Source organism: Felis catus, chromosome F1, assembly GCF_018350175.1.
Source record: "Felis catus isolate Fca126 chromosome F1, F.catus_Fca126_mat1.0, whole genome shotgun sequence".
NCBI classification, from domain to species: Eukaryota; Metazoa; Chordata; class Mammalia; order Carnivora; family Felidae; genus Felis; species Felis catus.
Genome location: NC_058384.1, coordinates 40,878,883 through 40,901,678, shown reverse-complemented (window position 1 = coordinate 40,901,678; position 22,796 = coordinate 40,878,883). Strand labels below are relative to the sequence as shown.

The following is a 22,796-nucleotide window of genomic DNA, read 5'->3' as shown; positions in this document are numbered from 1 at the left end:
CCTATACTCTCATCAAATTGGACCACTTAATGTTCCCAAACACATCCCACTCTTACTCAGCTCTCCTCCAAAGCTTAAGTAGTTTCCTCTGACCGAATGAAACACCCTCTCTTTATCCTTTCCCTTCTAGAAACTTTCCATATCTTTCAAGGTCCATTTAAAATTCTTTTGCCTTCATGTAGCCTTTGCCTGTTCTCAACAACTGAACTTTCTGTCTCCTTCCTAAAACTCCACCCTCTCCCCTGATCCCTCCGGACCTCTGCCATGACACTATTGATGCCACTGCCCAATCAGGCTGAAAGCTACCTGAGGGCAAGAACTGTTATTATTGCCAGAACATCTCACTGTTATTATTGCCAGAACATCGTGACATCATCTCTCTTCTCTTGGCACTCCATAAATATTACCTGAAATAAATGAAACATCTTAACTACTGTGTTCTGACATCTATTCAATCTCTTATTGGATCAGTCACAGTGTCACTTGGTTATACAGGCCTCTCTGTTTTTCCCTTTTCGGACATGTTCTTATGTCAATAATCAAGAAAACTCATTTCTAGAAAGCAATCTGGCTCACTATGACTCAGGGATTACTGTTAAGCAAAGCTTCCTTCCTAGACCATTTTTAGGGGGAAAAAAAGTAAAAACCTGCTTAGTTTCACACTTTTACCTGTATAAGAATAAATATCAATCTATAGAGTAATATTTACTTTACCCCTGAGAATCTTTATAGTTATCCAGAGACTCAGAAATACCAACTAGCAAAATAAATATGCCCTTTAGAAAATAAAGCCTCCCTATTCTTCGTTACTCATCACTAATATATTAGTAAAAATACTAATATCTAAAGGAGGAAGAAAGAAAATTTAATGTGTTTAAAAACTCAGAATAAATTAACATCCCAATAAACTATAAAGCCAAACTAAATGCTGTACCCTTGGGTCAATCTGCTGCTTCTAAGTTAAACACTTACTGGTAATAAAAATATAAAACATCCTGCTAACTAGCAGTAAGCCTGAACTCAAATTAAAATGAGAAAAATAATAGCCTCTAAACCTGTTTTTAAAAACATATCATACCGAGTTCAAATATGAGACAAAAAGATAATGGAACATGAAATCGAATGCAGTTGGAGTCTTCCTAGAAAGCTAATCTGCCTTTTATTTGTCTCTATTCCCTTGAAATTTGGAATTCTGATGATTCTGAGGATAAGAATGCAAAATTTAAGATACCAAAAAAAGACAAAATGACCAAGGGCTGATCTTATCTAAAACATTGTTCACAGGCCCAAAGGTAAAGTAACCTAAATGAGTAATATAAGCAGTGAGGTTTTTTTTCCATTGTACAGAAAATAATGCTACATAATGCAAATAAATAAATAATTTCAAGATCAAACTTTCTCATAATGATATGCACAATGAAAGATAAATTAAAGAAAGCCATCCCTACCACCACCTCACCCATGCAACAAATTCTAGTCTAGATCATCTCTCTCCCGGTCAGACTTTCATTTGACTAATGAGTAATAATTTGTATGAGGAAATAGTAACTCTCACTGATTCCTTCCCCTCAAGGTAATATTTATTTGGGCAGGAGATGGTTAAATTTTGAACTTATTTCCAAAGGAACCGTGTTCATCCAGAAAGATGAATTAAAGAAACCACTGTAAAAAAGCATTTACAATCATTCTCTGTACTCAGCTTCACAAAAAGAGAAAAAAGAAAGAGACTCCATGGATAATGCCAACACAAGTGATCCTAATTCTAAGCATGAGCTCTGCTAGTTACCTGCCAATGGAAAAAAAGTGAAATTCTTGGATGTAATGAGATTTGGCAACTCAGAAATCACAAACAAGCCACCTGAACAAATAATGAAATATAAAAAATGAGGTGCTAACATGTTCTATAACTATTTCTTAGACAAATTTTTTAAGTAAAAATTGAAATCTAGGAGGAAGCCACCTTAACTCTTAGACATCAGATTGTTGGCATTAGTGGGTAAGGCTGAGAATCAGAGCCTTTTCTAGGAGACTCTAAGAAGAGGACAGTCTAAGGGATGAAGAGGTGACTGAGAACAGGGTAAAGAACCGAGACTGAAGAAAACTGCATTGTTTGCTTCTGTTGGCTTTGGGGCCGATCCCGTTGTCCACTTTTTAGAACAAGCAGCCCAGTCAAACACCAGTGCTGCTGCCTAGTGTTTCTCTGGCTCTGACTCTCCCTTTGTTTAACTTCTCCCACTGAGCATCCTGGCTCGAAAGCAAAACAGAGACACAGGCTCTCCCCCAGGAAACCTGGGTAAATCAGATTCTGTGGGAAGCCATTCCCAAGCCTCTACATAGCTGCCAACATAATTCTCCCTGCTGTTTGTTGAATAAGAGAAATATAATAGAGCTCTAATTATATGGAAAAGGGTCTTAAAACAAGCATCTGATTTTCAAAGGATCACAGAATATCATTTATTTAGTGAATTTACCTTACCAACCTAAATTTACTCTCATCTCTAGAAAACACTCAGTTGCCTCATTTTAAAGATGTTTCAACTGCCAAAGTCTCTTTCCTATTTAAAAATAACTGGGACACCTGGGTGGCTCAGTCGGTTAGGCATCCAACTTCGGCTCCAGTCGTGATCTACAGTCCATGGGTTTGAGCCGCGTGTCAGGCTCTGTGCTGACTGCTCAGAGCCTCAAGCCTGCTTCAGATTCTGTGTCTCCCTCTCTGCCCCTCCCTGGCTCACACTCTGTCTCTTTCTCTCTCAAAAATAAATAAACATTTAAAAAAGTTAAAAAAAATAATAATAACCTTGGGTGGCTGGCTGGCTCAGTCAGTGGAGCATGCAACTCTTGATCTCGGGGTCGTGACTTAGACCATGTTGGGCATAGAAACTACTTTAAAATAAATAAACAAACAAATAAAATAAAAATAAATTTCATTCCTTCATTTAACACTTATTTAGTACCTCTTACATCCTAGATACATGTGGTCAGGATTCTTCTGCCCAAGGCAAGGGCAACTAGTTGTCATGGAGGTCAGGAGCTACTTGTGTGTCTTAATAAACACACCATTCAACTAATGTGGAGAACAAACACATGCCAATCCCTACCCTTCCTTTGTTCCATGTTTAGGCTCATTCTTCTGCTATTAACCATATGGGTATTATAATCAGTATGTCAGGCATTCTCCACCTTCATTTGTACTGAACACTGATTTTTTTCTTCTTTTTTTTTGATGTTCATTTATTTATTTTTGAGATAGAGAGAGAGCAGGGGAGGGGCAGAGAGAGGAGACAGCAGACAGAGAATCCCACGGAGGCTTTGCACTGTCCACACAGAGCTTGATGCGGGGCTCAGACTCACAAACCGTGAGCTCATGACCTGAACCAAAATCAAGAATCGGATGCTTAACCAACTGAGCCACCTAGGCACCCCACTGATGTTTTTCTTAAACAATAAAACAAGTTTACAAGGAAGTCCAGAAAAAATTTCTAGGCCTGCCCACATATGTTATAGTTGCTCAAAAAGTGACCCAGATAGTGCAACAGACAGAAGCCACCTCTGAGTATGCCAAAATGTATCAGTTTCCTGAAAATAGAAGCAAACAAAAAATTTCAACTGAAAAACTGGATTTAGCAGCTATATATAAAAAATAGTATCAATTATTCCTTAAAAATGATTCATCTTCCTGCTTTTATAATTTGTAAGAGAAATTACAACTGTTTATGAATTCAAAGTTTTAAGAGAAGAAAAGAAGGCTATTCCTACAAAGAGTCCAAGCCCACACAGAGACTCACTCTGCTATGTTGAGATAGCCACAGGAAGCTGCTGCATGAAGGGGTGTCCAGCCCTCGTTGTCCTGCTGGTTTACATTGGCTCTGTTCTCCACCAGAAACTTCACCATGTCCAAATTTTCATCAATACAGGCCTGAAAAGAAAAGTCCATTCATTCACTCGACAAGTACTTATTGAGTTCTACTACGTGCCAGACACTGCTCTGGGCACTGACAATACTTTAGTTGTAATGACATATTAATTTCTATTTCTCGCAATTGCTGATACCAGCGTCCAGAGGGTGACTTGTAAGCTTTGTAATCTTATGCAAACCCCTGAATTGTCTTCAATATTCCAGCTGTGAAACAGGTATAATGACACCTAATCTTATTTACAGTACTATCAGGATTAACTGTGAAAGTGATTTCTAAAGTACTTCAAATGGCTGAGCTGTTTCATCATCATACTATAAAAAAGAGGACACGTTAGAAACTACTAATTGGCTTATGACTTTTAAAACAAAATAGTCGTACAGAATCAAATGCAATTTCCTCGGTGGAAAGCTATAGTTTAAGATTCTAGGGTTGCCAAACAATCCCCGCTTTGGTGAGAAAGGATAAGGTGATCACTTCAAACTGAAGAAACGTATTTTCTTTTCATGTATTTTCTGAATGGCTCCAACCAATATGGCGAAGTATGTTTGTAGTTATGGATAGTTATAGGGATCCTTAGCTGCCCATCACACAGTAACAATTAGGAGAAACAGCCACAAATAGCAATGAGATCTGCAGACCAAAAGGCTGTCTTAATAAATGTACAGAATAAAAAGGATCAATGCCCACAATGATAAAGGTAATCATTATCAGGGCTTTTATCGTTCCAAAACAGTTGGAATAATTCAGAACCTAGAAACAAATGAAACTCCTATTTTTAATGTCACAAAGTAAGAAAAGTCCATTCACACGGTTTCAGATTCTGCAATGCAACCAATATTTAAGAAACTACTACTTGTTGGGAGTTTGAGTATATAATATCCAAGAAGAGTATCCACAATTGTCTGTACAGGCTATTAAAATACTCCTCCCTTTTCTAAATATATATAAGGGACTTAAGTAGTATACATCTTACCAAGAGAACTTATGGGAACTCCCTCCAGAGATAAACCTCATGTCAATACTGCCTGGAAGCAGGGGCATGGATGAACAAAGGTTGATGCACTCTGGATGAAAATTTAACTGGGTAACCCTAGTTACAAAAAGCACCTTTGTTCATTTTTCCCATTTGATACTCTTTTTACAGTTACTGAGGTTAGCTAACATATCAGCCTAGATTTGATCTGATGCAATGGAATATATTCCTTTAACCTGACCTCTGGAAGCCAGATGACTTTTATAGCCACAATTCATAATGGTCTCTTTTTCAATAAGTAGCTCTAAAAGTTACATTTCTTCTGTGTGTTCTCTTAGGTTTATCAACTTCTACAAGGATTCCTAATTTACTTTTTACTTCTTTACCATGTAGAATACTTCATTATTATTATCACTAAATTCTTCTCATATATTGCATGTCTGCCAGTCTGCAAACCCCACAGAGTAAGCTTTGGCCAACTCATTGCAGAGTACCTTGAGAAAAACTTTTAACAAAGACTTTTAAGTGAAAGGATGGAAACGGGTACTTTTAAGAAAGGTACTGAAGTCCAAGGAGAAGAAAGTGTCATGCCCATGTAATAACAAAGGCCTGTATCACGAAGGTCAAATGTGCCATCGTAACCTGCGTTAAAACAGCTGGGTCAACTGCTTCCTGCCTGGTTGCAAAATTTCTTTAGCTCAACAGTCTAAAAACTTAGCTCCGATGGCCACACCACCACCAGGCAGACTTTTGGAAGCCAATGTTTTCAAGATCATTCTTTGCTCTTTGATGATGACAGCAACCAAATCCCAGGGGGCCTAAAATAAGCCCAGTGAGTCCAGGTACGAAACAGGAGAAACTTCTCTTTCCTTTCCTCTTATTTCTCTCCCTTCCTTTTCTTAATCTCCCTCACTCTATCACTCCTTCAGTTTTATTTTTCAGTTTTGTGATATTTTCATCTATAAATCTGAAATTCTTGAAAGAGTATTTTTAGAAGAATGACATTGTGACGATGTTTGGGAAGACAGTAACAAAAAGCTGGCCTGATCTGCAATGTAATTTGGCAGATCATCAATCTCCAAAGAATCCTCTCAAATAAAATAAAGTAGGTCAAGAGTGAAATTATCCCCCATGTCCTCCACAAAGTGAAGGAGAGTATATTGTTAAAAACATCAGCTTTGAAGCCAGACAGCCCTGGGATTGCATACCAGCTCTGCCAGTGCGGATAACCTTGAGTGAGGTATGTAACCTGAGTATCAGTGTACTCATCTACAGCATGAGAATACCACCTACCTCATGGGCTTTTGTGGCATTGTTGTTGTTTTTAAGCCACCAGTTTAACAAATAGCAACTTCTTGTAGAAAAAGCACAAACTGTACTAACTCCTCACCCATCACTGCCCTCCCCCACCTCCAGTATCTTCTAGGAGGAAGGCAGTTTGGTTAAAAATGTCTTTGAACTATCAGGATTTTAGAGCTTGCTTATCAAGCCTGACTTCAAAAAATTCCCTTTCTAGGGTAAAGGATCCTGCAGGTTCCCAAATTCAGGAACAATGTGAATAAAATAGTATGTATCAATGGTTAAGCTGAAAGAGAATCATCCTCAGAGACATTCAACAGAGTTGTAGGGCACTCGCTCTCATGAAATATCTTGGAGTGACCATTCTCTGTTCTTTTTTGTTTCGGTCTCCAGAAGAAGGAATATGACTAAAGCCATGAAGGAGAGACAAATAATCACTGGAAACCTTCTCGAGTGAATAACGACTAAATTTAGATGCCCTTCTGCCCACTCCATCTGCAGCTGTGCTGCTGACTCATTCACGACTGAAGCCCGGTAGATGAGCAGATTCACCCATCTGTAAAACCTGGTCCAGGGCCGTGGGCTCCAACACGATGTCTCTAGGCAGAGCTGCAATGAACCTTCCAGACAGATGAGTCTTTTCCTTTCCTTGAACAGGCAAAGGATACTAAAAAAGTTTCTGATGTTACTCATGACATCACTGGGAATATTCTTCTTTGCATTTAGCCCAATTCCTTCTGCTATGGCTTATGTTCATTTCCTTCTGCTTTTCAATCCTGAGGACACACACAATATTACTAAAATAACAAGTTCTTCTAAGCTCTTTAACAAAAGGAGATATTATTTAATTATTGGTCCAGAGAAATATTAGAAAAATTACCAGGTAAGAATTTAAAGTTTCATAAAATCGGCATGTCACATTTCCTTGGCAATGACAAGCTATCTCCAAAGAAAAAGACTTGATTTCACCAATAAAATGATAAAAGAGCACTATGATCTCTATACTGTACCTAACATTGCTCTCTCTCTATATCAAAGACAAAAGTGGCTGATGGTTGATCAGTGCCAGAGTTAAATCTGGGAGTGCAGAGAAAGCCTTACAAAACAAAGCCTCCTCCATTCCCAAAATAGCCTGCAACTGTCACCACCACCAAGTGCCGCTGGCTCCAAGAGCTGACCTTGCTCGTGTATATCAGAATACTGCTAAAACTACCTACCTTTGCCCCAGAACAACTCTCTTCCCCACAAACCCAGCTCCAGGTGCCAAGGCAGATGACACACTAGAAGCTGGGCTTGGGGCAGCATAACATCTACGTGTTTGGATTTTTCAGCTCACGCTTGTCTTGATTTCAACAAATCATGCTGACAAAAGTGTTGGGAGATGATGATCTTTGTATTATATCCCCATTCCATACATGTCACTATTTTGTCCTTTAGCCTCTCCAAATTTACATAATTCAATAATAATTGAATAATAATTAGTATTATTAATTATATTAATACTTGATAATTAATATTATTATTTACATATAAGGTATATATTCAAAATTTATATAATCCCCCAAATTATATAATTTCAACTTTATGCTAAAAACCCTAGCTGCTTGGAGATAACAGCAAAGAGCATAATTTCTTTCACACAAACATTCATCAGCCAAACACCACATTCCTGAATCACCTATATGAACATCTCAAGTCATTGCTAGCAAAGCTAGAACATAAATTCCACTAAAGGCTACTGGTTCACTGATGTAGCCCAAACACCTAGAACAGCATTTGGCACATAATAAGCCCTCCATAGATATTTGTTAAGTGGAAGAATAAATGCCCAAATGCATAGAAAGTCACGTTTTCTGTACATTTAGTTGATCCTCAGATATCTAGAATCACCCAAAGACCTGTCTAGGATGCCCAAGGTGATTCCACCAAAATCATATAGCACATCCATGTATGGATTAGGGCCAGGTCAAGGATGTTATATATTGCTGCCTCCCATCCATTTTGTATTGTCCATGTATCTCTTTTCCAGTGGTGTAGTGTGTTAAACGGTGGCCCCCCAAAAGCTATGCCCATATCCTAGTTCCTGGAACCTATGAATGTACCTTACTCGGAAAGGGGTCTCTGCAGATATAATTAAGGATGTTGAGATGACAAGGTCATCCTGAATTATCAAAGTGGGCCCTAACTCTAGTGACAAGTGTCCTTATAAGAGACAGGAAGGGGGAAATTTGAAATAGCCCAAGGGGAGGAGGCAATGCGACCACAGAGACAGAGACTGAGGTGATATGGCCACAAGTCAAGGAATGTTGACAGTCACCAGAAGCTGGAAGAGGCAAAGAACAAATATTCCCTTAGAACCTACAGAGGGAGTGTGGCCTTCACAACACCTGAGTCCCCCACATCTAGCCTCCAGATTATAAATTCTAGCCTGTGCAATAATAGATTTCTGTTTGTAAAGTTAAGCCACCACATTTACAGTAATTTGTTACTAAAGCCACAGAAAACTAACACAATTGGCAGAGAATAGGAAGTCAGAACCTGAAGGGTCTGCCTCATCCTTATTCCTTGGTATCGATGAAAATTAGAGCTGTGATTCACCCCCTCTTTGCCAGATGAAAAGTGGTCAAAACATTAATTATATCACTTTTTAAAAGACAACTACATTTAATAGAAAGTTCTAGAACACCCCCCCCCCCCGCCCCAATCATTAGTCCAAATAGCAAATGCCTTGAAAGACCTGACTGCGGTTCTCACGTTAAGTATTTTGCTGAAAGTATTCTGGCTGCTGACTGAAACTGAAACTAGGATGGCAGTACTGATGAGGAGTTTGCTCTGAAACCCAACATTTCAAAGCTCAAAGTCCCCCTGCTCCAGTGAGGTCACCTCCTCACAGAACAAGAATGTATACCAGTAAATTAACAGTGGTAAAGGAGTTAGTAAATTTGGAAATCTCAATCATCAACAGATCATCACTATGAGAGGGCTTTAATATATTAGTAGTTAAGACAGATCCAAATGCTTGAGTCACTCCTTCCAAGTACCTGTCTCTCTATTCCAATCATGTCATGACATAGTATAACTACTACTCAAGTGAGAATCAGAATAGCATTCTGCTCCAACATGACAGGTGACTCCAGCAACTGTCAGCCCTGTGTGAAAGACTCACAACCCCACTGGCATAGACAGTTTGGCTCCCAGGTGGTGAGAACTATATCTGATTATGTACTCAGTGGTCAGGCAGGCTCTGGACACTGATCTGTAGCCTTTCAGGAGAGATAGCCAAGAGAAACAGCAGAAGTAAAGAATGTTCCATGGAGTGTCATACCGATTAAGATTGTGTTCTCAGTAAATTGGCATAGTACCCACAAGACTGTAAACGTTTACAATTTGGGACTAGAAAACACCTTCCTTCAGTCAAGAGCAAGTATCATATTGCCTAAAGGTTGACAATGTTTAGATATCAAAAATATGTTCATTCTGGATGCCAATAAAGCCTACTCTAAAATGTCCCAAGGCCTGACCCTTCAAATGTTGCCTTCAACCTTCTGCATTCTCCATGCATTTATCCACTTGAATGAAGAAAGACCCATTACGTTGTCTTACAGGTATTAGTTTGGCAACTTTGTACCATACAAGGTTATACACATCTGACCTACCTCTTGTTAGATCAAGACAGGTTTTTATAAAGTTGAGTAGAAGGAGAAAGGGCCCAGGAAATGGAAGCAGCATCTTCTTAAAGTCCATGGTTACTCTTCAAACAGAACTTTTAGAGTTCCAATGTCCAAATCTCTGTTTCATTACTCGTTGATAATCCTGATTTTGAGGAACAATAAATGAGGCCTAGTAATTATGGTAAAAATCTCAAGCATGAGTTCCTCTCAGGTCAAAAGAGTGTCCACAGCTTGTAGATACTTCTACAGAAATAAGAAAGCCCTTGCTGAGGTTATTTTCTTACAAATTCTGCACATAAGAGCTGAGGCACACTAAGTATTGGGATGATTCATCTTAACAGACTTGATCAAAAGAAGTTCCTTGGAAAAAGCATATTACAACAAGGATGTAAAAGGAAAGAACGTGGTAGTTAAAGCACTAAACACTAGGACTTTTCATGTTACAGATGGAGAAACTAGTCCCAGAAAAGTTAAGTGACTTATTTAAGGTCACATATTCAGAACCACCTAAATGTTTTCTACTTACCAATTTAGAGGCATCCAAAATAGAGTTCATGGGCCAGTCTCCAGATACCACTTGGCTCATGGAACATTTTTAATACCTGATACTATCTTCCTAAAAATAACTTTGCTTTAGCATATATAGGGTAAACTGATATTAGTCTAACTCTCCAATAATTCATATGAGGAATGTGGTCAATTGGCTGATTTGAGTTGGTCACTCTTGACGAAGACTAAATGCAAAACACAAAGATCCCATTAAAGTGCTTTGGTTACCACTCTGTTTATTAACATGAGTCTGGATTAGAAACCTCCCTCATATCTTGGCTACCTGTCTTAACCACAGCCCCCCAAAGGTCTATTCTGCTGCCAACTTGGCATGTAGAGTAAATTGCTGTCCCAGGGAGAAGGATTTTACTATTTAACTCCAGATCACTCCGTGCCCATAAACAAGTGTTTCATAAGCCGCAAGAGTACGGCCTGAAAGCTATGGCATGGGCAGTGCTCCATGGCTGTCAAGTAAGCCTTGTGAAAAGAAGAAAGGCAATTCTGGGATCTGAGTTAGGTAAGGAGTAAAAGCGACAAAGAAATTACAGGAAGACTGAATTCTCATAAAGCATAAATCAATACAGCAAATTTTATCCCTAAAAGGAGATACTGAAACAAGAGGTTACTATTTTCCCAGCACATTTGATTTCCATCAAGAGTTTTACACAGGCAAAGCTGGTCCTATGAGAATCCATATCACTTACTGGCATGTCTCCCCACACGTAGGGTCCCCTACCCAGTACAGTGCACTGGTTAAGAGGGCAGACTACGGAATAAAGACTTCCTGGGCTCCAATCCCAGGTCTAGTGGTTAGTAGTGTTGTGTTCTTAAAACAAATTACCTCAGTATGCTTCAATTCCCTCATCGATAAAATTATCATACCAATCATGGTACCTACTTCATGGGGTTACGAGTGAGCTAATGGACATAAAAACACTTAGTGTCCAGCATATGGGTAAAATACCATGAAAGTGTTAGCTGCTGTTAGTATTATTATTACTACTACTACTTCCTCCTCCACCACCACCACCACTACCCTTGTCTCTAAGACTCAGCAGGAACATTCCTTTTCACACAAGACAGGGCAAGAATTACATACTTAAATATAAATACAGCATAGTCTCTATGTATGTTCTAGTAGGTGCCAACAGACCACAGTCAGGTTCTATTAACAAGAGAAGGAAGTAAATTAAAAGGATTAGAGGAAAGGGAAGACAATGAGCCAGGAGTGGAAGAATGACTCCTACAGCTGGCAAAGGAAATTCAAGGGCTGCCTACTGGGTTTTGCCATAACAGAGTCACGGCTACAGAGGGGTCCATCAAGTCTATTGTTAGCACAGGCAGAAAATCTGAGAAGACAGATGTAAGTTCCGGATCTGACACTGACTCACATTACCAAAGAACAGGTTAAGAATTTATCTTAGTAATATGCTCCTTGACTGTGAAGTATCTTTCCATTTATTCATGTAACAAACATTTACTGATGCTTATACTATGCCAGACATAGTCCTCAAGGGGAGATAAAGGAATCAGAGATGAAGAAGGCTTTACCATTTAGTGGTAGAAAGAGGTATGTAAATGATACACGCCAACAGAAATCATACTCTAATACAAAATGAGTGATATGTACAAAGTATTATAACACAGAGAAAGAAGTCACTAACTTTGGGGGTAACGGGGAACATTTCAGAGAATGGATATTATTCACCTAACTTATAAAAGGGAAGGAGTCAGCCAGTTTAAAAAAGCAGGGATGAAGAAAACCAGACGCAAAGGGAACAGCAATATTGGAGAAAAGGAAAAGGTCTGGAGAAAAGAAAAAAAAAAAAGACAGTTTTTTGGAATGGTGAGAGGTTTGGCATGTATGTACTCAGATGGGGGTGAGGGCACACACGAAAATCTGAATAGGGCTTCATTTGCCATACTGAAGAATGTTCATGGGAGATGGAAGGAAGAAAGACGGGTAGGATAGATTGGCAGCAGTGAAAATCCTTATACCTCATGATAAAGAGTTTAACTTTTACTCTGAAGGCAACAGGGAGATGCTGAGTTTTTTAAACCAGAATCGTATCTTAAGAATGATAACTGTGGGGGCACCCGGGTGGCTCAGTCGGTGAGGCATCCAACTTCAGCTCACGTCATGATCTCATGGTCTGTGGGTTTGAGCCCCACGTTGGGCTCTGTGCTGACAGCTCGGAGCCGGGAGCCTGCTTCGGATTCTGTGTGTGTGTCTCTCTCTGACTCTCTCTCTTTCCCTCTCAAGAAATAAACATTAAAAAAAAAAAAAAAAAAAAAGAATGGTAACTGTAGTGGGAATATGAATATTGAACTGCTGGCAGGAAAAACTCACAACAAAGACACCACTGAGAAAATTATAATCAAGGGCTAGAGAGGATGAGGTCTTGAAGTGAAATATTAGCAGTAGAGACATTGAGGAGGGGACAGACTTGAAAAGAAGCCTCCCTGAAGCAGAAGGGACAGTGTAGCTGATTCGAATGCCTACAGTGAAAAAGGATAAGATTTTTGAGAGCTTAGGACCCTGGGTAGACTGCGACACCACTTAGCCAAAACAGGGAATATAAGGAAGTCTTAGAAGTCTTTTCTGTGGCTGATTCCTACCTAGTGCTAATTTCTGTTAAAGCCTGAGTGAATTATATCCAGGAACTACATCTGAGCAGCAAGATAGCATGTACTGCTTGCTGCCCTTTCCCTATTAAATAATCCTAAAGTGAGCCCAGGGAAAACATGCCAACCAGCCCAACCTCACAGCTGTTCTTAGGCCCTCCCCCCCCCCCCCAGCAAAGCTTCGTTGTTGGGTCAGTGTCATGAATACGGTGGCATGGCCCTGGCACAGCATTACTGTACAGGAGCCCACAGAACAGGGGAATCGAGGTTACGGTAGAAAGCTTCAGCTACTGCTGGAATCTCTTCAGAGTCACATGTTAGTGATAACAATGGTGACTTTACAACCCAAGAGGACACCTCCAATTTTTCCTCTAAAATTAAAATCTTTGGGATAGAAGAAGGTTGGTAAATTAGAAGCATTTTGTTTTGCCCTTGTGGTATTTTAAAAATAATGATTTTTCACATTAAAAATTTCACATTCAAGATTTTTAAAAAATTAGAGTATCTGGGGGCGCCTGGGTGGCTCAGTCAGTAAGCGTCCAACTCTTGATTTTGGCTCAGGTCATGATCTCATGGTTTGTGGGATTGAGCCCCCCTGTCAGCGTGGACCCCGCTTGGGATTCTCTGTCTCCTCTCTGCCCCTGCCCTTCTCACTCTTCCTTTAGTGCTCTCTCTCAAAATAAACTTAAAAAAACAAAAACAAAAACAAAAACAAAAACAAAACAAGGTACCTGGGTGGCTCAGTCAATTAAGCATCCAACTTCAGCTCAGGTTATGATCTCATGGTTCATGGGTTTGAGCCCCACATCAGGCTCTGTGCTGACAACACAGAGCCTAGAGCCTGCTTCGGATCCTCTGTCTCCCTGTCTCTCTGTCCCTCCCCTGTTCACATGCGTGCACACTCTCGTTCTCTCTCAAAAATAAATGAACATTAAAAAAAAATTAGAATATCTGACAATGCAAAGAAACAATTAGTTGAAGTTGAGCAGCAGTTACCTTCTCTAAGCAGAGCATGAGTACCTGATGCCCCACACCCCACCATTCTCTACTGTTTTATACCTATGCTGCTTTATCAAGTTATATTACTTGCCCATCCTCTTTAGGCATTCTTCCCAAATATTTTATTATGAAAATGTTTGAACATACAGAAAAGTTGAAAGAATTTCACAGTGAATACCGATTCACCCTAACATGACCTGTAGTCCACCATTAACACTGTGCTATACTTCATCAGGTGTCCGTCCCATTGCAGACATTCTTAATAATGTCCCCAAATACCTCACAAACATGTCATTAGCAAGAGTTCAAAACTTGTTTGGAGTACTCTTTTTCTTGTGAAGTAAAATTTACATACAGTGAGAAGCACAGATCTTAAGTACATAGTCACTGAGTTTTGATAAATGTATACACTTGCGCTATCCATCACCTCAGGCATTTCAGCATCCCTGAGGCATCTAACCCCTGGGACACAGAAATGTTTTCCTACACTGCTCTGACCTCAGCACTGTCAGTGGCCAAGGAAATGCTGGCTATCAGTGGAAATATAGTTGACCTCTCTTAAGGTAGCATCTTATTTCTGCTGGGCCTTAACAGACCAAATCTGGGTATAATCAATTTTGCTGATAATATGAATTCACTATTGGGGCTGAAAGAGAAGGCACTAATGGTTAAGACTTTAGAAATCTAAATAACTTGTTTTTTCCTGAAAGCATCAAGCTCAATAATATAAGTAACGTGGCCTACAGTTTAATCCTCAGACCGCTATATCCTAGATATAGGATAGTGGGATGAATGATAAAGAGCAACAGATAAGACAAACATCCCTTGAGGTCACACCTAGAAGAGTTACACTTCACTCTCCCTGACTAGCTTGATGGTAGTGCGGAGGTCACCAGGAAAGCTCCTGTTATTTACTGATTAAGAGGCAACATTCCCGGGATGCCTGGGTGGCTCAGTCGGTTAAGTGTATGACTTCGGCTCAGGTCATGATCTCACGGTTTGTGGGTTCGGGTCCTGCATCGGGCTGGATGCAGCAGCATTGGGCTGCTCTGTGCTGACTGCTCAAAGCCTGGAGCCTGCTTCAGATTCTGTCTCTCTCTGCCCCTCCCTAGTTCATGCTCTGTCTTTCAAAAATGAATAAATGTAAAAAGATGTTTTTTTTTTTAAAAAGAGGCAGTATTCCTAAGCTCAAGAAAAGACCAAGAATAGCAAAAAAGTAAAAACTTCACCTTTTAAAGGTAGAATAATGGGGAAGTGAAAACCTAAAAAAAGGATTCAAAATTTACCGTTAGTCAAAGACTTTCCATGTAGCCCAACAATGCAATTGCATCCCTTTATGGAAACGAAAATGAGAAATGCCCCCTGTCTCCTTTGATGGTAAGTGCTTACTTATCTGAAATCAAATACAAGCCTCCTGAAGCACTTCACTGGCAGTGTGCTCAGAATAAGTTGAACGTTGCCAAGACAAAGAATTTCAGACACTGTTGCAGAGGTGCTGAAGGTTAAGGAAAGAGTGTGTGTTACCTTGTTCTTTCAATCTATCTCAACTGTCTCATCTATGGAGTGGCCTTGAGCCCCAACTCTGAGCAACTGTATATCTAGGACAGAGGTAGAGGGCAAATTTCAGAACAGAATGAGGGACATTACAAGACACTGTACAAGCAAAAGAGTGTAACTTTAATGTCACAGCCCATCCCAGTCTTCCTACAATAGAGTTTCCTGGCTGTATGATAGAAAGCACCACCAAACTTAACCTTCCTTTCATTTCAGGGTTGACAGGAGGACACACGAGATAACAAATATGAAAACAGATTTTTTAAAAGGTAAGTAGTACATAAATCCAACTATTGCTATCAATGCACGCTCTCTGTGTTATTTTAGAAAACAAACTGAGTATTTTAGGCTTTGTAGGTCATATACACTCTTGCAGATACTCATCTCTGCCACCATAGTATGAAAGCAGCCTTACATGATACTACACCAATGAGCATGGCTGTGTTCCAATAAAATTTTATAGATCCTGAAATTTGAATTTCGTGGAAGTCTCACATATCACAAAATATTATTCTTCTTTTGCTGTTTTCAACTAATTAAAAATGCAAAAACCATTTTCAGCTCATAGGCTGTACAAAACCAGGTAGCGGGCTGGATCTGGCCCATGGCTACAGTGTGCTGACACCCAATTTAGAGCACTGGCAAAAAAAAATTTGAGTTCAAATGCTAGCTGTGAAATTTAATGGCTATAAGACCATAGGTAAGTTACTTAACTTCTCTCTGCCTCGGTTATCTCATCTTTAAAATGGAAATAACAGGGGCGCCTGGGTGGAGCAGTCGGTTAAGCGTCCGACTTCAGCCAGGTCACGATCTCGCGGTCCATGGGTTCGAGCCCCGCGTCGGGCTCTGGGCTGATGGCTCAGAGCCTGGAGCCTGTTTCCGATTCTGTGTCTCCCTCTGTCTCTGCCCCTCCCCCATTCATGCTCTGTCTCTCTCTGTCCCAAAAATAAATAAAAAACATTGAAAAAAAATTAATAAAATGGAAATAACAATAATAGTTTTCCCATAGTGTCAACTTATGAGGGCTATGTGACTTCCTATGTGTAATGTTAAGCATGTCACTGGCACAGTGTAACTGCTCATGCATGTTGCTTCTAGCTATTGCACACCATTCCCATAACAATTCTCCAAACGTGCCACACTTTCATATGCCTCTATGCATTTATACCTGCCATTTCCTAAGCCTGGAATGTACTTCCCTGCTTAGAGCTTCCACATGGTCTCAAAGACTTAGTTTTTTGTTTGTTTGGTTTTTTTTTTAGTCCCCTCCTCCCACAAAGACTTAGTTTAACATTACTCCTCTTAGTTTAACATTACTCCTACAGTTAAGCGTATGACTGCAGCTCAGGTCATGATCTCACGGTTTGTGGGTTTGGGTCCTGCATCGGGCTGGATGCAGCCTGCCTTGACTGTCCTTCCCAACCTAGCAGAGGTAGTCACCGCCACCTGTGTTTCTAAGGGCCTATTATAGTGCATTGCATTCTACTGTAGTTATCTCTGGCAACTTCCCAACCAGACGGGGACCTCCTTCTATGCAGACTATCTATGCCTTACTAATTGTATCCCCAGAGCCTAGAATAGTGCTCTACACACAGAAAGCATTCAATATATATTTGCTTAATGGTCTTATTAACAATACAGAACAGAACCTAATACATTTAGTGTAACTAGGATAGAAATCTCCTGGTTATATGACAAACACGTGACTGTAACTAAATATGAAAATAACTTCAAATATCTTATTTTTAGTCTAATCAGTCATGTTAATATTCATCCCTAAGCATATCCAGTGAGCATCCAGTTTGTCCTGGCACAGTTAGCTGGTAGCCAACATCTCAGATGTTGCTCAGCCAACATCAGCAAAAATCGCAATACCAGCTTTTAGTAATACAAAAGTCCATCTCCCACCTCAATTTACACAAAATAATCTGTGTTTGGTAGTGAGTGAAAGAGGGAACTAAACAGTGAAATCTGAAATTTCCATCAACATAACACTGCATATGGCAAAAAAACAAGAAGTTAACAGAAGGGGAGCCCTTTTCTGATCCTGCTCTTAAACTCTTACAGAAATAGTCAGTGATCAAAAGGCTTCACCAAAGCCACTGAAAGAGGTATGTTTCCCTAGCCAATTAGGATCCTAACTAAAACAGAGTTACCTGGGCAACCCAAAGCACCGCCCTTGCCACTCTCAGCCTGCCAGCGATGTTCTGCCCCTCTGTTTAGACCTCTGCCACGCAAGCTACGATACCGTGCCAGCCGATTCTGTGCCAGCCACATTACCTCTGACAGAAGGTTCCTTGTGTCTGGTAATATGGAGCTAACCAGCACACCTGGCATACTACCTCTTAAATGTCAAAGCTGTTTTGGAAGGGCAGGTTAGAAAGGGGAGGGACTTCAAAGTAACGAAATAGTGAACATTTCCTGAAAGGTAATTTAATGTCATCAGAATCAACCACGAAGAGGGTCCCATGAGGACGCAGATCACAGCCTGCCAGACAACACTAACATGACATAGCATGAAGTAGAAACTGCATTTTCTACATTAATGTCACCTTTGTAAAATCCCAGCTAGCTGCTGTGGAAGTAACATCATAACTGGTTTGTCCCTGGGTTTCCATTTTTGCTTTCTGTGCTGTGAGGGGGTGGGGGATGGTGGTGTGTACCATGCACTGGCTGAGAATTCTCAGTTTCTCCAGAGGTCTCTTTCCTCTTCTAGGCCATGAGATTGCACACTGTGACAATCTGCCAAACTTAAGGAATAGAAAACTCAACATATAAAAGATACTTCTGTTAGGAATATGCTACATTTTTGTTATTGTCATTGTTCTTATTACTTCTATTATTATCATCATGCTCCTCCTCATCATTACCATTTTCTTCAGTGCCTGGAAATGGCTTCATGTATAGTATTTGAACACTGTTGAATCTGGTGACTCTCATGATTGCTAATGCATAACACAGTCATTCTAGACACATCAACAACTTTAAAAAAAAAACTTTCTTAATGTTTTATTTACTTATTTATTTCTTTAGAGAGCACATGAGTGCAAGCAAGGGAGGGGCAGAGAGAGAGGGAGAGAAAGAATCCCAAGCAGACTCCACACTATCAGCACAGAGCCTGATGCAGGACTCAGTCTCACGAACCCCAAGATCATGACCTGAGCCGAAATCAAGAGTGGGAAGCTTAATTGACTGAGCCATTCAACTGCCCCATTTTGAGAGGGGGAGGGGCAAAGACAGAGGGAGAGAGAGTCCCAAGCAGGCTCTGCACCATCAGTGCAGAGGCCAACATGAGGCTTGAACTCATGAATCATGAAATCACGACCTGAGCTGAAACCAAGAGTCAGACACTCAGTCGACTAAGCCACGCAGGTACCCCATCAACAATTTTTTTTATTCCAATACTGTAATAAAGTTGATCAGTAGGATTAAGTTTTGTTATATTTTAAAGCCAGATTAATTTCAGTGAAATAATAAAATATAAGTAAATTATAATGCCATTCTTTCTTCCAAAATACTCAAAGTTTAAATATATTCTCAGGGGTATTCCCCAAAGTCCTCCAAGGAAGGGGAAGGTGATGATATAATATATATAATAGATATTAATAATATGTAATAATGATGATGATAATAATCTTGATAGCAGCCAATGTTTTTTGAGGACTATTTGGAGCTAGACACGTGAACACGATATGGAAAAGAGAGTAGAGTGAGAAGACCCAGCACCAAGCTTTGAAAAATTCTGTCATTTAAAAACCGGGTAGAGAAGAATGTGCAAACAAGGAAGGTGTAACAAGAAGTGGGAGGAAAAGGCAAGAGAAATTTATCATGAAAGTCATAGGATAAAAAGGTTTCAAGAAGGAGAATGGTTTATGTTGCTGAAAGTCAAGTAAAACGAAGAATGAAATGTCAGAATTAGCAACCTGAAGGTCACTGATGACTTTAGCAAGAAGTTTCAATGTAGCAATGATGCAAAATTGAGATAGCAATGGAATAAGAGTGAGGGGAAAGGAAAGCATGGATTAAGTCTTTACAAATATGGCTGAGAAAGGGAGGGAAAAGGCAGGGTGGTAACTAAAGGCCAGGAAGGGGCCCAGGGGATTTTGTTATTCCAAGATGGAAGAGATCTGCGCGTGTTTAATGACAAGTGGAAGAGTCCAAATAAAAGGAAAAGACTGAAGAGAGAGATTGAACAGTGTCTGGTTGCAGAAGAAAGGTTCCAAAACAAAGATGGGAGGATGAGCCTTAGATGGGAAGGCTGCCACTGCACTAAGAGGGAAGGAAAAGAGTGTTTCAGACTAAGGCAGAGTGGTTTGGAGGTAAAAAGTTAAAGAAATTCTAATTTCTCTGTTTTCTATCTTATTTATGAAGCAGTAGTAATAATCATAATAGTAATGAAGGTGGTGGTAGGATTAATAATGCTTATTATATTAAATAATATTTAATAAATACATATTAATGTTAATTATATAATTGACAGAATGTTATTTATATAATTATTAGAAGGGTGATTATAATTAACAAGTATTAATATTATTAATCTTTTAGTACTATGGGTTAAGCATTGTCTTATACATTAATTAATTTAATCCTCCTAGCAAACTTTTAAGAAAGATATTATTATTTTCACTTTTAAAAAGTTAAGCAACTTGTCCAAGGTCACATGGCTAAGCCAGCATTCAAACCCAATCAGTCTGGATCCAAAGCTGATACTATGAGCTACTTTATTATACCAACACTCAATTTAGAGATTTTTAACAAGTCTCGATATAAAGCTCTTTAAAGAGCTTTTTTTTGGTGCAGTGATGGAGACAAAAACCAGACCAGAGATTTTGTGGAGTGGAACACAAAGTAGTAGGAGGTAATATCTGTTGAGAAAAAAGGAGAAAATAGGTGATCAGAAGGGTGGGGAGAGTAAAGAAGTGTGAAATGATCTTTTCAGGGAAAGAAGCAATGAGTTGATACATAATGAGGTTTCCAGACAATGAGAAGGATCTATTGGAATTTGGTGACCATGAAAATAAAGTGGTATAAAAATCTGCGCTATTTTGTGATTTTTAGCCACTTAGATGTAACCACAGAGAAATCAGAATTGGGTTCATCAAGGGTTAGGACTCTGCTGGATAAGTTCAAAAATTTCAGAGAGGTAAAGAAGTAACAGGGAAAGTGTTACTGAAGTGAACACAGAACCTAAACAAGATGATAAGGGAAGCTGATAAATTAGTAAGAAAGGAGATGGGAGAAGAACTGGAGGTCCCAACAAGAATTTGGTTACAAGGCAAATGACTGAACTAGAAATTACATGCTACCTTCAAAAAGCCAGATGCTTAAAGGAGAAGCAGTTTTCTAGGTGAAAACTGCCATAGATGTGACTGTGGAAGTGAGTGACACAGGCAGGTAGAGGGAGAAGTCACCGAAAATGAGGAAGCTAAAAAACTATGAGGCCAAAATGTTGGATGCTCTGATAGTAATGAGATGGAGAGGAAGCTGTGAGCGAGTGGTCTTTGAAGAATGAGAGGGTAAGAAGGCGGCCTAGCCAAATGGCATGCAAATCAAAGGAGCAGAAGGTATTTTCTTTTTATAAGAGTATGGAAAGTAATGCCCAGGAAGTGAAGAACACGGATACTAATCCTACTTCCTGACACAGAGCTACATGTGATAAAACCACTCAGGAGGGCTTATGTCTATGATTGATCATAGCTGAACTAATGCTCTGCATTTCTAACTCCCACCGCAAAGTTATATCCACTACCATGTTTTACTATAGACTTTTTCTTCAAATCGATTTAACTAATTTGTTTAAGTAACACAAGAGTATATTTTTACTGAAAGAGTGAAAAAATTGGAAAGTAAGTATCTACAGTTTGGTATATATCCTTCTAAAATGATTTCTAAACACATACTTACACAGCAACATGTTTTTACGTATCATTTAGAATTTTTAACAGCATAAATAGGGGCATATTATATGTGTTATCTGTACATTTTTCTTTTTACTTACAATATTTTTATGTTTTCCATGTTAGTAGAGGTCTACATAGGTCTACCTTTTGTTCATAACTACAAAAAATTTCCATAACATATAATTTTCCATAAACATAATTTATTTAACCATTCCCCTATTTATACAAACTTAACAGTTTTTTTTCTAATTTCTTGTTGTTATAAACAATAAACTAAAGAATATTTCTGCACAGGGGGGCCTGGGTGGCTCAGTTGGCTAAGTGTCCAACTTTGGCTCAGGTCATGATCTCATGGTTTGTGGGTTCAAGCCCTGCGTTGAGCTCTAAGCTGACAGCTCAAAGCCTAGAGCCTGCTTCTGATTCTGTGTTTCCCTCTCTCTTTCTGCCCCTTCCTACTCGTTCTCTCTCTCCCTCTCTCTTTCTCTCTCAAAAATAATAAACATTAAAAAAACCCTGGGGGGGGGGGTCAAATAATTTGCATATATTTTTATAAATTGTTCTAAACTGCCTTCTGAAAAAAATTTACTCATTTACAAGGCAATGTTTAAAAAGAAAGCCCAGTTCCTCAATTCGATACCAATATCTATATTTGACAGAAAGAATTTTAAGATTGCTATTAAAGTACTGAATAAATATAATCAGTGTTTCAATTTGCATTTTGCTGATTAATAATAAAACTCGGCAGTTTCTCATGGTTTTTGTTTAAATTTTAAAACAGCCTAAGATATAATTCACATACCATATAATTTACCCAAAGTATATAATATAATTCAATGATATGCTTACTTTTCAGTGTTTTGTTTAGGGACTTTTTGTTTGTTTTAGTATAGCCACAGATAAGTGGATCTATCATCATAGTCAATTTAAGAAAACTTTGACGCCTCAAAAAGAAACCTCATACCCTTTTAGCTGTCAGGACCTCTCCTCCTAGCCCTAAGTAACCCCTAATGTACTTTCCATCTCCACAGAGTGCCCTATTCTGGACTTTCATATTAATGGAATCATATAATACATGGACTTTTGCGACTGACTTCTTTCACTTAGTATATGTTTTTAAGGTTCATCCAAGTTGCAACATGTGTAAGTACTTTATTCCTTTATAATATTATAATAACATTCCATTGTGTAGATATACCACATTTTGGTTATCCATAAGTTGATGAATATTTGGATTATTTCTATCTTTTGGCTATTATGAATAATGCTGCTGTACACGTTCATGTTTAAGTTTTTATGAGGACACATG

General features: G+C 39.2%; 1 protein-coding gene across 10 annotated transcripts in view; it reads right to left on the bottom strand.

Annotated features, from left to right (window-relative positions):
* Positions 1 to 22,796, bottom strand: part of PPP1R12B (protein phosphatase 1 regulatory subunit 12B) — a 213,868-nt gene that overhangs the window by 152,751 nt on the left and 38,321 nt on the right. For all 10 annotated transcript variants that reach the window (XM_019821983.3, XM_019821984.3, XM_045048676.1 and 7 more), the window contains exon 2: positions 3,786 to 3,916. In XM_019821983.3, the coding sequence (XP_019677542.2) occupies positions 3,786 to 3,916 (131 nt within the window). The remainder of the gene's footprint in view (positions 1 to 3,785; positions 3,917 to 22,796) is intronic.